The sequence below is a fragment of the Mus caroli genome, unplaced genomic scaffold, assembly GCF_978045245.1.
Source record: "Mus caroli unplaced genomic scaffold, Mus_caroli_1 scaffold_9, whole genome shotgun sequence".
NCBI lineage: Eukaryota > Metazoa > Chordata > Mammalia > Rodentia > Muridae > Mus > Mus caroli.
Window position 1 is genome coordinate 90,470,733 of NW_028227264.1, and position 15,070 is coordinate 90,485,802.

Genomic DNA, 15,070 nt, shown 5'->3' on the forward strand with positions numbered 1-15,070 from the left:
AGCACTACCCATGTTACAAACATCTGACCGCTCTTGACTGGCTCCACAGAGCTCTTAGCTGCTAAGGGAGACCTAGAAGCACTGACGTCACTCCCTCTACTGTGTGCAAGCCTTTCCTCTCTTCTTGTGGACTACTGTGGCCTGGAGACCATGTGTGTAATCCCTTATGAAAAGGACCCCATGGTAAATGTGGCTAATGTCTCGGTCCCCAAGAGCCTAGGAGAGGAAAGGTGAGAAGGACCAGTGTTCCCTAAGTTCCGTAACTAGACGACAGGTGCTCTTGTGATGAACTCAGCATGTGATAAAGGTCAGGATATCTACATACAAACCGATTTCCATTGCAATAGCTTTTCTGCATCAGTGTCTGATTCTTGCTATGTATTGGTTGTGCTAGATAAGTTCAGAATTTCGGGTAGTGAACAAGAATATGCCTAACATCAAGTGTAGAAAAGCAGTGGACACGGGGGCCCTGTAGTAACATTCTCAAAAGTCTAGAAATGACATCACATGGCTAGTTCTAAGAGAGGGGAATGCTTTTGTACAGTTAGCTAAGAGTGTTCAGCTTTTTACTATGTATAAAACAGCCAGACAGCTAGACAATGAGGAATACAGACAGCCCGAGAAGCAGGAGCACTGTGAGAAGACTCTAATGGAGTATGAGGTACAGTCTGTGGTACAGTCATGACTACTAGATCCCAGAGAACTCTGTCTAGTCTACAGCTGTACACTGCCAAGCGCATGGCTAGCTCTGAGTAAATGGCTCTAGTCACAGCCCTGGAGACTGAATACCTTAATGGCTCCATCTTCATCTCCGAATGCCACGTACTCAAGGTGTGGACTGAGGCAGCAGCAACTCACTTGGGCTTCAGGCAGGTAATCAATCTGGCCTGTTTTTCCAGCAATGAGCTAATAAGAAAGAAGGCAGGTCAGTTACTAGGTTGCGTAAGCATTGTTCTGTTGTCATTCTTCGGAAGAGAGGCTTCAACTGCAAAGAGACAGCACTGAAAATGACCAAGAGTTCTCAGGGAGACAACAAAGCCGGACCCTAATCTTGGCAGCTGTATTTAGCACTTTACGCTTTGTTTTATTTCACTTATGAGGCTTGGATACATTTTCATAAAATAAAAGAAGCTTTAAAAAGGTTTGGAAAGCAGCTGCTGTGCCCACCGCCTGAGACACATCTGTCTGGTATGCAGTCTCACAGCTAGCCGCACATCCTGTCTTTTATTTCTTCTCAAAGCCTGTTTTAATAGGGTTATCACTTGTTATAATACATTCTCCTGAAATCTTCAAAGGGGCCGTGAAACAGGCCTGAGACAGACATTATACACAATGATAACTCAAAATTGAAATTTATATACTCCGAATCACTCACAAAGCAAGGTAAATTAAGATTCTTTCCTTCTTTGAGGGTAGGGTAATAGATCTTACGGAAGAAACTTGAAAGCATAATTTGTGTCATTGAACTTGTAATACTTAAACTAAGATTATCCAACTTCATAACTACTACCTAATGCTAATGATTAGCTTTTTAAAATAAAAGAAAAAGAAAGAGCACCTCAATTAAAAGATATGACCCCAGGAAATACTTCCCAAGCTTAAACCAGTTATCAGATTCCTTTCTAACTTCTGATCTAAAAATCTGAATTATTTCTCAGCATGGCACATACAATGAAATTATTTCTGCTACACTGATTTTAAGGTTAATTAATAATATGTAGCTTTCCCTTTCTAACAGTTTGCCCAAACTTCTCTGATCTATTAGATATTTAAAATCAAGACTAAATAGCTACAGGCTGCTGGGGAAGAAGAGTCACCAATGCTCTTACCTAACTGTGGCCACTTCATGCTACAATACATCTGTTTAGTAAATTATGCAATAGTAGAATGACTTCTATGGGGTGACCTGATGATGCTTGTATTCTAATGCTAATTTGGGACCCCAAAGATTGGTGCCCCAGAAACCAGAGAGTCAGCACACGCTAGCTAAGTGGCCCTGCTCCCAGTTAATTGTGATTGGTAAATAAAGATGCCAACACTGCTGGGCTTGGTGGCGCACGCCTTTAATCCCAGCACTTGGGAGGAAGAGGCAGGTGGATCTCTGAGTTCGAGGCCAGCCTGGTCTACAGAGTGAGTTCCAGGGCAGCCAGGGAAGGAGGAAGAAGAAGACACCATGGGGTAAAAGAAGAACTCGCAAGAGAGGAGAAAGGAGAAGCCACCATGGGTTAGCTGAGCCATAAAAATGTGGCCCTGAGGGCTGTCCAATTGGGTTAAGAGCAGCCCAAATGGAACACAGTAAACAGTGAGTAATAACTGGGAGTTATCGATAGGAAAGTAGATTCTACCAGCTTGGAGGGTAGGCAGCTGCCCAGCTACTTTGCTGATTAAGGCTTGTTGTAAATATAATGGCTGTGACTGTATCTCTCATCCAGGAGCTCAATAACCAAGGTGGAGTAGAAGCCCTGGGTTGGGATTTTAAATATTTACTACAACAGATAACCAAGCTCTTTTGATTGGATTTACGGGTGGGTCCATAAAGGGAACTCATACCTAGTGGTCAAACCCATGGCTTCGGGGGTCACGGGCTCCATGCAGGGAACCTACTACTGTTACTTTGCTAAACAGAAGTGTCATCAAACTGCCTTCTCAACAGTGAGGGCTTCGGAGGTACTACCCCTCCATGAGGACCTGTTAGCCAGTTAAGAATTATTCGGGGAGAGGAAGTCATCTTCTTCAGCTGGGTCACCACTGACTGAATGCCATACCCCAGTAACTAACCCTCTACCCCTACTAGCCTCAGTAGGGTATATACATCACATACACAGGAAAGTAGGTGGGCAATTTATTGGAAAAGGGGGGCTCAATGAAAGTGGAAAAGAGATGTGAGAAGGTAATGGGGTGTATATGATCAAAATGCACCATACACATACACACACACTCACACACACACACACACACACACACACATATATAATATTATATATATATATATATATATATATATATATATACACATATATGTCAAGCAGTATTTTCTTAAAAGACTGAACTACTGAAAAATGATGATCTTCCTCCATAAAATTGAACCCTTTTTTTAATTAATAAATTAAAAATTCTGCATGTACTCTATTGGAACTATTTGTCTGTGAAACTGTCCTCTAAACTCTTGAAGACTATGACAATCAGTAGAATAACATTTTTATAATCAGACAACCTTTGTCGCTTTGGTTATGACAAATGTCACTGAAAGGTTGCATGGGCTTGATTTTAAACAATACAAGCTAGGGGACAATGAACTTGGAAAGAACTATAATAGAAATATCCCAAGCAAAAGACTCAATCTATTAAAAAAGTAAGTAAGTAACAAATTCATATTCAATTTCCTGTCCAAGTTCATACCATAAATACAGAACATTGATCAACATATTGAGAAGGTGGTGTGTGAACTTATAAAACACAAATCAAGACAAACTTAGAGATGTTTTACAACTTGACTCTAAACCCGGAACAGTGCAAGACTCTAAACCCGGAACAGTATCAATGGATCCCAGGTAGAAATGTCTTCAACACAGATTTTGCCTTAACCTGGACCGAAGTCATAGACTACTGACAGTCACAAATGAGCTTCAGAGAAGTGCCAGGGTTCAGTTCTCCTCCCAGAGCCAGTTGGTACTAGTCTGAAGAGCCCTGGGCTCCCTGTGCTTCACCTGAGCATTGAAGCTTTGGTACCCCAGCTCTGCCTGCCGTCTGCTGGTCCTCCCCAGCTCTCCATGTGTGTCCCCTCCTGCGCCTACCTCACCTCCTCCTCCCACCCTTTCACAGTTGCTCTTGCTCCCTAGATTAAGTACAAATAAATAATCAAGAAAAATAAAGTCTGGAGCTAGAGCGATGGTTCAGTGGTTAAGAGCACTGACTGTTCTTGCAGAGAGAGGGCCAGGGGTCAGTTTCCAGCACCAACATGGTAGGTAACTCAAAATGGTCTGTAACCCCAGCTCCAGGAAATGCAGTGCTGGCCTCTGTGGATACTGCACACTGAGGTATTTAGGTAAACACACACACGTACATTTTAAAAATAAACAAAAATTTAAAAAAGAAGAGATGAATCCAACAGATCAGATTATCAGTGCTAAAGCCTAGAAACTAGTAAGGTATTTCAAAGTTCAGTGTTTGAGTGTTTGCCTCACATACACAAGGTCTCATCCCCATTACCACCAATGCAGGGGGGAAAATGAGGTTAATACAGACTATGTTTTTGATCTAAGTATTAATGGAAGGCTCAAAGGTAACATAAGAAATCATCTGGAGGATGCTATGATCGGGTTTCTGTCCTCCCCAGGCCTCTCCCTAGAGAATCTCAGGAGCAGAAGTAATCATTTGCTAGTTTATGGAAGAGCCACACTGATTCCAGGGACATATTGTCTCTGGCTGCTGCCCTTACCCCTCAAAATCACAACCCAGTCACTCGGCTCCTCACCTCAATATCTCCTACGAAGGTCTAACAACCAACTGTACCATGAGGGCTAGCCACCATGAAGACAGCCACTTGTGTCAAGTGAGCGTTCTTCCTGCTGTCAGCCCCTCCAATGCTACCCCTCCTCCCAGGACGTCTACTCAGAGGCCACTTTACTTGGGCCCCCAACTCAGTGGTGCGGACCTGCTAGATGACAACATCCCTCAGGTTATCTGCTATTACAACCACACAGAGGCTCAAAACCACCATTCCCATCAGAGAACCTCTGGGACTACTGTCTAGCCACAGGGAGATCAGCCTAAGGTAACCTGTTTGGATCCCTAAGCAACATAGTTATTCTAATATTATCAACAAGCCGTCCCTTCTCTGGGACTAGGAAGTGTTCAAAGATCCTGAACAAGGGCATGACTAAGTGAACTAATGAGCAGGAGTGATTCAGTATGCAGTCCGGCTCCCTCCGCCTCAGCTCGGATGACCGAGACTCCTCCACTTAAGATGATCTGTGCTTCTAAAGACCCTATTTTCCTTTCCCTGAAAAAAACAAAAACAAAAATTAGCTTCAGTTCGTATGTTCACCCCTTGCCCGCGCAGCGACACATCCAAGTCACTTCAGTGAGCAAGTTCAAGCTTGTCTTTGTGGAGGTCTCAAGGCCCTGTGCAAATCAAAGGATGTAATTACACACAGCCTCAAGAGAGAAACAAGGTTGAAGATGGGGAGGAAGCATCTTATTTCATTCTAACTCCTGGCATACTCAACACTCCAAACCTCAAACCAAGAGCCCACATAATGCCTTGCTCAACTAATGCCTTATAGGCACCTGGTAGGACAACACAACTATGCCCCATTCTGAACCCAAAAACAAATAGAAAAAAGCCCGAGTTCCACCAAACAACGTTTCCGGTATTTTTAAAAGACTCACTTGCAGGCCTCTTATGTTGTCAACTGCAAGGACCATCGTTTCGTTCTCTTGAAACACGACGTCTATTTCCTGCTTTAGCACGATGGCAGAGTTCTTGCATACCTTTTTTGTCTCCCAGACCTGAGTAAGAGATAAAGGCATTAAGATCACTGTGTGCTGTCAGCCACTCCTCCCTCTGAGACATTGTACAGACAACTCAGTCTTCAAGCAAGGTAATACATTGTGATTCACAGTTAAAACGCATAGGATATAAAACAATAAATATGTATTAACATGTCCTATAGCACGAAACGGTTGCTACTACATGAGTTGTGGGCTCTGCAGTCCAAATGTCTCTGTGAATTCTACTTTAATATCAACATAAACAAACAAACAAACAAAAGCAAAAAAGCTGTGCCATTAGGGAGGTTAGCCCAGGCTGGCACCCATCTACAGTAAGATACAGAGCTCACAGCAGAACGTAAATCACGGGTCACTAAACCTGTGCTCTGGCACAGTTTTCTCTCTCTCTCTCTCTCTCTCTCTCTCATAAACAAGACCTTCTTGATGACAGAAGCGGTGAGTTGGTGAGTTGGTTTATACTCTAGGAAGTCAGCACATAGAGCAGCACTGGCCTTTCTGGGCTTTTCCTAATGTGAGAATTAGTAAGTCAGTACATGTATGGTACTTTGCACAATGGGCGACATCTAGTAACATTAAATTAATTTTAGCTATGATTTGTATAAAACACTGTACTGGATGTTACAAGCACCAACTAGGATTCCTAGACTCACACATCTGCATATAATTTGATAGGCATCAGCCAAAAGTAACACAAAATTATGTAATATTAAAGGAGACATATATTCTCCTAAACAGAGAAGGCTTGAGTAGACCTTAAGATGATGGTAAAGATTCCAGTATTCCAGTAAGTGGAAAGCCGAAAGTAAGATTTACCAAACATAAGGAGCTACTTAAGGAACAGAACAAGCAGGCTATCTGGAAATGTTACCTACAGGAATAAACCAAAGGACAGTCTGGGACCAAACAAGATCATACGGTGGAGGAGCGAACAGCAGACTTAGAAGGGTCTATTTACTCTGATGAGCACACACACACACACACACACACACACACACGTATACAAACATATACATATACCCTAGCCACATCGTGAAGTAAAGAAAGGAGATGTGTTCCAGCCTAACACCTCTCATGGCAGAAAGGCCGTCAATCTGGATATGAACAGTAGGAATGGAAAAGGAGAGATAATAATAGAAAGGTAAAATACAGGAGCTCTGAGAACTATCATGTAATTAAATATGAGAATTCAAGAGGAAGAAGAGAAGCCTTCCCAGGACTCAGAGGTGCTGTGCAAGCAGCTTACTCACCGGCCTTTGCTCAGCACCTGGCTCAGGGACAGTCAATGAAACGCCCAGGGGAAGGACACACGGCTCACAGAATAGCACTTTTCCAGGATAGATATGTACCTAGGAGCTTTGTATCTTACTTCCCTTAGTACTTCCCCCAAAATTTCTTTCTCTATAAATTTAGTTTAAAATGTTTGAAATGAAAAAAATCTCAGTATTTCTCACCCTTATTGTTTGGTCATCAGAAGCTGTCAAAAATGACGAGCCATCGGGAGAAAACATCACACCGTGAACCCAACTCAAATGTCCTCTGCAGTCGGCCACCTTTAGGCGGGAGTCTATGTTCCACAACTACAGAGTAAGCAAAGAACACAGGAAATCACATTCATAGCCAGTTTAATGTGCCAGAGATACTAGAAAGAACAATAATGACCCAGTGGTACTATTTCTACAGATAAAGCCCCAAAACACATTGTCAAAATTTAAAACTGGATTGCACATAAATGATTTATTATACAATCATACTTTTAACAGTAAATAAACAGAAATAACAAAGCTTGCCATGTTGGTACAGGTCAGCTGATGCATCTCACATTTAGTGAACACAAAGCTCTGGGTTCCCTCCACAAAACACACACACACTCACTCTCTCTCTTTCTCTCTCAAAAACAGACATGAATCTAGTGTACATAAGGAAAATACCTTGAAAGCAGAGGGAAACTAACAGAATATATTATAATTAATCATATAATGGAATATTATGCAAAATGGGATGAGAAAAATATCCCCAAAATAACTAAGCTCTATGATATCTATTTAAGGGAAAAAAAAAGAAGAACATACACTATTTTTCATTTAAGAATTAGATGTTTGAAATGCTCAAACAATAAATAAAAGCTTTTTTCTTTTGTTTTTTAAATTACAAAGTCTGGGGGTGTGGTTTGGTTGGTAAAACGCAACATGAGGGCAGAAGGATCAGAAGTACAGAGTCATCCTTGGCTACAGAGTGAATGTGAACCTAGCCTGGGCTACATAAGAGCCTGTCTCAAAGGAAAAAGGAAAAAAAAGAGAGAGACAAGGAAAATGAATATGTGAACATATAGATGGCTGCAGACATATGCATGTACATGCAGATAGAAATCCGCTTACATATGCAACAAGATGCTGCCTCTGAGACAAAGCAATGAGAGGGGTAATGCTACTGAAATCCCTCTGAGAACAACTTACTATAAAGCTCTGAAGCTAGAGTCATGTATGTGTTTTATCTTTTTTTAAAATCAATCTAAAAATAACAGGATGCCATAATCAGCTTCCATGTAAGGATTATCTCTCTAATACTGTCATCCAACCTTCCTCTGAGCTGCTGCAAAGCCCTACAATAAATGAGCACACTAACTGTAGCGTGTACACCGTGCCCTTCCCACCCAGGCTTACAACAACCTGTCGGAGCCGGCCACCGTCCCAGCAGCATTGGTCCTGGGTTCTGCTGTACATCCCTCAAATATACTCCAGCCTAATGAAGCCTGAGTTCCTCTCATTACACTTTGAATTACAGACCTACTTTATGACTTCAGAATTAGCATGGACAGAACAAGCACTTCATCACATGACCAGTGATTTTCACTTGCTGCAGCCAGTTACAAAATGGTTACATGAAAAGCCTGCCTTGGGGGCTGGTGAGATGGCTCAGCAGTTAAGAGCACTGGATGTTCTTCCGGAGGTCATAAGTTCAAATTCCAGCAACCACATTGTGGCTCACAACCATCAGTAATGAGAAACAAATGAAAAAAACCTTTGGGCCAGAGCAAGAGGAAGAAGGGAAAGGGGAAAAAGAAAAAGAAAAGCCTGTTTTATCTCTAGAGTCCAAACTGGGAAATACTGTAGTAAAGGACAGAAATTAAAGTAATCTCACAACTGAAAAATCTCAAGCATCCCTGTTCCTTTCTGCCTTTAACTTGGTTCTCTCTCAGTTGTCATTTTGAGCTTTCACGGCAAAGCCCTTAAATTTCAAGAAGGAAGACATTCATTGTTTCCTGGAGCTTTCTAAGGATGATAGAGGGTAAGGATCTTAGAAATGATAGGAAGTACAAAATTGCAAACATTGTTTTATTTGTGCTTGGCACCGACAATGCTCTCTTAACTAATCAGACAGATAACTTCCATCTTACCCTGTTCAAATTATCCACGGGTCTGAACGCACATCTGTCTTATAAAGATTAGCATCTGGGGCTGGGGAGGTGGCTCGGTGGTAAGATACTTGCTCTGCAAGCCTGAGAACCTGAGTTTGAATTCTCAGCACCCATGTAAAATGCCAAATGTGTGTAACCCCAGCACTGTGGGGAGACACAGGCAGATCCAGAGATCCCTGACCAGCCAGCATAGTCAAAACAGTGAGCTTTTCTTCAGTGAGAGACTGTCTCAGGGCAATAAAGAAGCAGGTGGTGGAGGAAGATCCCTCAGGTCTCTGCATGTGCACTCTGTCAGATCTATATACCACATACACATATATACCAAACACACACACATGCAAGAAGAGAGTCTGTGTCTAGACCACTTATGAGATACCACATGTCTATCACTAAGAGTGATCAAAGTACATCATATGCATGCATGAAAATTAACAAATGTATTATTCTATACAGTATATATTTTTTATTTTATATGCTAATTTGAAAACACTGGGTAAGGGGGACAAGAGAAAGGGCTCAATGGATAAGAGCATTTCTCATAAGCATAAGGACCTGGGTTCAAATGCTCAACACCCCTATAAAAAGCCGAGCATGGCTATGTGTGCCTATTATTCCAGCATTTAAGGGTGACAGGCTAATTCCAAAGCTCCATGGCCAGCCACCAGCCAGTGAGAGACCCTTCCTTAAAGAAATAAAGTGAAGAGGAAATAAGGCACGGCATGTGCTTGCATGGATGTGCACATTCATATGCATATACAACACACACACACACATACACGCACACAGGCACGGACACGGACACAGAGTGGGTTAAAGCAAAAAGAAATGCCTCAGAAACTAATGATCATCCCATGGTTTCCTCAGTCCCAAGCACACACTAGATTCAATAAATGCTGGGTAAGTGGTCTTGTCATTCCATCACTGTAAGATCATGTCTTCAATCACATTAAAATAATAAAGCTAGCCATATAATTGGATACCCCAAAGCGATATGTTATTAGACTATGAAGAAAACACAAGTTTCCAAGAAAGCATTCTCAGCAGTTACGGCAGCCACCCTTGCTGCCATCCTTGGACCTCCAGAGACCCAGATTCCATTGAATAAATTCAACTACTCACCTCCACACAGTACTGAGACAGGGCAATCACAGCCAAATGGTCATAGGGGGAGAAGTCACAGTACTGGATGGTGCTGTGATGGCCTGTGTGGATCTCTGCCAATAGGTCACTAGTATGAATATCAAAAAGCTGTTAAAATAAAGAGATATCTATGAAAAACAAAACATCTTAAATTATACCTATGCTGAATCTAAATCTATTTTTAAAAGATGTTCCTCCTACCTCAAATGTAAACTATAAGTCCTGAAATTCTACAGTTACTGATGGCTGGCATAAATGCTGATAGCCATAAATAAGATGTAGAACACTGTATGTATCATTTTAAAATATAGCTCATCTTGAAAGCTCTCTTCTGTGGAGGAAAATTCATCACAGATATTCTCTCAAGCTGGCCTAGGGAAGCAAAACCTTTGTGCATGCATGAACAGGCCAGTCAAGTTAACACGCAGAACAGCTCTCCCTGATGCTACTGATTCAAGAAAGAAAATGCATACTCATGAGCAGAGATGCTCAAAATAACATACTGCAAAGCCCTGCAAAAATGAAATAAGCCCAGTCAATTCTAGTTCTCTCCAGGGCTACCATATTACTCCATTAGAATTAATCATTTTCTCATATTTGAACCAAAATGGCACTTTTCTAGTAATACAGCCTTCACTTCGATTCTTCAAAGATTTTCAAATACTGAATATGTTCTTTCAAAGGTTTTGTCAAATGGTAAGAGTATATATGCTTCATACACACATACAGTAAGTTGATACAGTCTAGTTATTTAAGACTGTGGCCTAGAAGGGAAAAAGGCTTCCAGTGGAAGCTATAAGGAAGCTTAGTTAGTGCACAGCACAGGGACACACACAGATGCGAGCAACATAGCAGAGAAGGCCAGAAACAAAGGGCAGGAAGGCATATTTAAATGTTTCCTGGGGCAGGTTGTTCTTAAAAACTAGTGGCTAAGAGTGACAGGGTAAGAGAATTGGCAAATGTGAAACAGGAAATTGCCCCAGTTGGGGAATGACAACAGAGAAAAGGATTGATGACAGGAGAGGCTAACAGGGAAGAAGCAGAAAAAGGAGCAAACAAGGGTGAAGCCTTGGGGCCTACACATGGGTGAGGGAATCCCACGGTCACTAATTCAGCATGCTACATAGGGTTCTAAGACAAAGTGTTTTATACAATATGGGTTTTTTTTTTCCTTTTCCACTAGAACACACCTTCTGAATGCTTTTAAATGATCCTTCCCTGGGGTTGGGGATTTACCCCAGAGCCTGTGCCTAGCATGGGGTTCAATTCCCAGCACCAGCCAGGAAGTAGGGGAGAAACTTTTTTTCTTAAACATCACAGCTATCTGGAAAATGTAGATGAAGCCACCACCTCACACCTACTGCAATGGCTATACACTTTCAATGAAAAATAAATAAAAATTTAAGTAGAAAAATAGCGGCCAGTGCTACTGAGGATGTGGAGACGTTGACAGCCTTATACCCTGCTAGCAGAAATGTAAAATGGTGCAGCCACTGTGGGAAAGTCGCCTCTCCTCAAAACCATAACACAAGATTATCATTATGCTCTGGCAATTCCAGCATCTGGAGTATATAAAATGGTTATTAAAAGCTGGGCCTCCAGCAGATACATGTTCACGACCATTCACTGCAGCATCATTGACAACAGCCAAGAAGTGGGGAAAGTCAGGGGCCTGTACAGAGGAATGTGATTTTTAAATGTGGTGACTATTCATATACACATATGGGGGGGGGGGGGGAGACGGAGGGAGGGAGGGAGGGACGGAGGGAGGGAGGGAGGGACGGAGGGAGAGGAGAGACAGAGACAGAGAAACAGAGAGTGAGAGACTGTCTAGTTCTGATACATTCTATAACTCAAATAAGCCTTTAAAACACTGGCTCAATGAAATGAGTCAAGCATAAATAAACCAGTATTATATAATACCACTTGTACAATTTCCAGAACAGGCAAATTCATGCATCATGATATTAGTCACCAGGGAGTGGGGATAGAGAACTGAGAATTATTACTGGTAACAGAGTTTCTGTTTGAGTGATGAAAACTTTTAAAACATACAGTGATGGCTGTGTTGTGGTGGTTCATGCCTTTAATCCCGGCATTCAGGAGGCACAGACAGGTGGATCTCTAGTTTAAGGCCAGCCTGGTCTACAGAATGAGTTCCAGGACAGACAGGGCTACACAGAGTCCTTATCAATAAAAGAAAGGCAAGACAAGGCAAAGATGGATGGAAGGATGGATGGATGGATGGAAGGAAGATGCATGCAGTGGTAATGGCTGCACAGCTTTATGAATATGATTACAATGCCAATTGTGTACATTTAAGAATTGTTTGGGCCGGGCAGTAGTGGTGCACGCCTTTAGTCCCAGCACTTGGGAGGCAGAGACAGGCAAATTTCTGAGTTCGAGGCCAGCCTGGTCTACAGAGTGAGTTCCAGGACAGCCAGGGCTACACAGAGAAACCCTGTCTCAAAAAAGAAAGAAAGAAAGAAAGAAAGAAAGAAAGAAAGAAAGAAAGAAAGAAAGAAAGAAAGAAAGAAAGAAAGAAAGAAAGAGAGAAAGAGAGAAAGAGAGAAAGAGAGAAAGAGAGAAAGAGAGAAAGAGAGAAAGAGAGAAAGAGAGAGAGAAAGAAAGAGAGAAAGAAAGAGAGAAAGAAAGAAAGAAAGAAAGAAAGAAAGAAAGAAAGAAAGAAAGAAAGAAAGAAAGAAAGAAAGAAAAAAGAAAAAGAATTATCTGGGAACATCTTTAATTCCAGTTTCTAAGGAGGCTTCTGAAATAAGAGACTGCAAGTTTGAGGCAAGCCTAGGCTATACTAGTGAGTTCAAGGCTGGCCTAAGCAATTTAGCAAGATGTTATTTCAAAATAAAAATGAAAAAGAGCTGAGGTCGTCGTAGTTCAATGATAAAGCTCGTACCTATATTTGCAAGACCCTAAATCCACACCTTAGTCATCAGAAAAAGCAATAAACAGTTTAAAATGGCAAATTTTACAGTATATATTTTTATCCTAACAAAAATTGAATTTTGAGTCTTCAAATTTTACAAATTAATTGTATGTATTCTATCTTTACGGACTTTAACACACTTAAGACAAACGGACATATTTTTCATCTTAGTTTCCTGCTAGAGGGACATAGTCTACATACAAGTAACCAAAGACCAGATTCACAATTTCTAGATCAGTAAGCACACGCCCAGTCCCTCAATGAGTTTATATATAAATATATGATGGTACCATTGACTTCTACTACCTCTGTGTCATGCTTTTTAAAATGAGTATTAGCACAGAATGTCCATGAACCACAGGATTTGGCTCTCTCAGTCCAGCTTTGGACAAACCACTGTGTCTACTGAGAGCCCAGCTCACCCATTAGACCTCTCACCATAGCAACCCACATCTCTTGGGGGTTTACATTTTAAATTACACATGTTGATGTGTACTCAGACCATGATGTCAGCATGAGACCGACCTACCATTTCCTTTCTTGTCTGTTTTTATTTACTTTAGGAAAAATCTCACAGTTTCATTCAGTTCTTAAAGAGTACTTCTCTCATCAGAGCCATCAAATTGTAAAAGAATTAAAGATACTCTGAGAGGCTGAAGAGACGGCTCAGCAGTTCAGAGCATGCACGCCCTTCAGAAGGGCAGAAGTTCATTTCCCAACACCCCTATCAGGAGGATCCCAGTCACTGTCACCCCAGCTGCAGGGCAGCCAATGCCTCTGGCTTTAGCAGGTTCCTCTGTTCACTCGTATGCATACCTCCTCACAATACATACACATAACTAAAACCAATTTTTAAAGGTATTTTGAAAATCACCAAAATCAACCTATCTTAAAAACTTTTTTAAGTGATGAAGAAAGTATTCTCTTCTAAATAAGCTTCAGGGGGCGTGGGGCAGAAACATGGCCCGGCAGTGAGAAGCAATGGCTGCGCTTCTAGAGGACCTGGGTTCAATTCCAAGCACCCTCATGACACCTCACAAGCATCTGTATGTATAGTTCCAGGCGATCCAACACCTTCTTCTGGCTTCCACGGCATTACATACATGGTAAAAAGACATACATGTAGCCAAAGCACCCATGCACATAAAATAAAAAGTTGAAAATAATAAATTGGAGGGACGCTGGACTGTTACAATCTGCTCCTGTGGTGTGTGGCTTTCCTATGCTGTTTCATACTGTGCGTCTTGGGAGAGTACAAACTATTTCTGACTTGTGTGACTATGACCTTTTCTTACAAGGCTTCCCATATCCCCCAGAGAGCAGGGCTTCTAAGAATTGTGAGCAGTTAGGAAGCCTTCCCCAAATAACAGAGTAAGCTAGACAGGGCGGGGGGGGGGGGGGGGGGGGGCGCGGGGCAGGGGGGGGGGAGGGGGAGGGACACCGACACACACACAAACACACACACACACACACACACACACACACACGTAACAGAGGTTGAAACTTTGTGTCGGAGTGGATTGAGATGGCAGGACTTACGAGGACTTTGTTTTTGGCTGCCACTATTATTTTGTCACCATCTGCAGACCAGGAACAGCACTTCACGATCACCTCCACATCCTCTGCAGGGTCTTCTGAACTCAGGAAGAAGCGCTTCACATTAATGCTTTTCCTCTCGTTTGCTGATCTCACATCCCAAAGCTGTTCAAAAAAAACAAAAAACAAAATTGCTTTACTCCCAACACACACCTCTAGAATTCCAACTAGATTAAATGTCATACAAACGTGCTCTGCCCAATGGATGGTCTTACGTAAGCCTATTTTTTTATTAGTTTTTAAATTAAGAAATCCAGCTTCCTGCAAGAACTAGACCTAGCCTCCACCACCACATTTGCTGCAAATGTACAGCTTGGTCTTCATGTGGGTCCCCTAACCAGCAAATCAGGGCCTCAGTCTCTGTTCCCTGCCATTGGATCCCCTTCCCCTACCTGGACTGCCTAGGGTTGGGCCTCAGTGGGAGAGAACGTGCCTGGTCCTGCTGGAATTAGGCCCCCCCCCAC

The 15,070-nt window shown here is 42.1% G+C and overlaps 1 protein-coding gene across 3 annotated transcripts in view; it reads right to left on the reverse strand.

The window, feature by feature from the left end:
* The window catches only part of Apaf1 (apoptotic peptidase activating factor 1), a 91,495-nt gene that overhangs the window by 22,804 nt on the left and 53,621 nt on the right, over window positions 1-15,070 (reverse strand). For all 3 annotated transcript variants that reach the window (XM_029482685.2, XM_021173539.3, XM_029482686.2), the window contains 5 exons: window positions 14,550-14,711; window positions 10,049-10,177; window positions 6,966-7,091; window positions 5,392-5,511; window positions 790-906 (listed from right to left, as the gene is read on the reverse strand). In XM_029482685.2, the coding sequence (XP_029338545.1) occupies window positions 790-906; window positions 5,392-5,511; window positions 6,966-7,091; window positions 10,049-10,177; window positions 14,550-14,711 (654 nt within the window). The remainder of the gene's footprint in view (window positions 1-789; window positions 907-5,391; window positions 5,512-6,965; window positions 7,092-10,048; window positions 10,178-14,549; window positions 14,712-15,070) is intronic.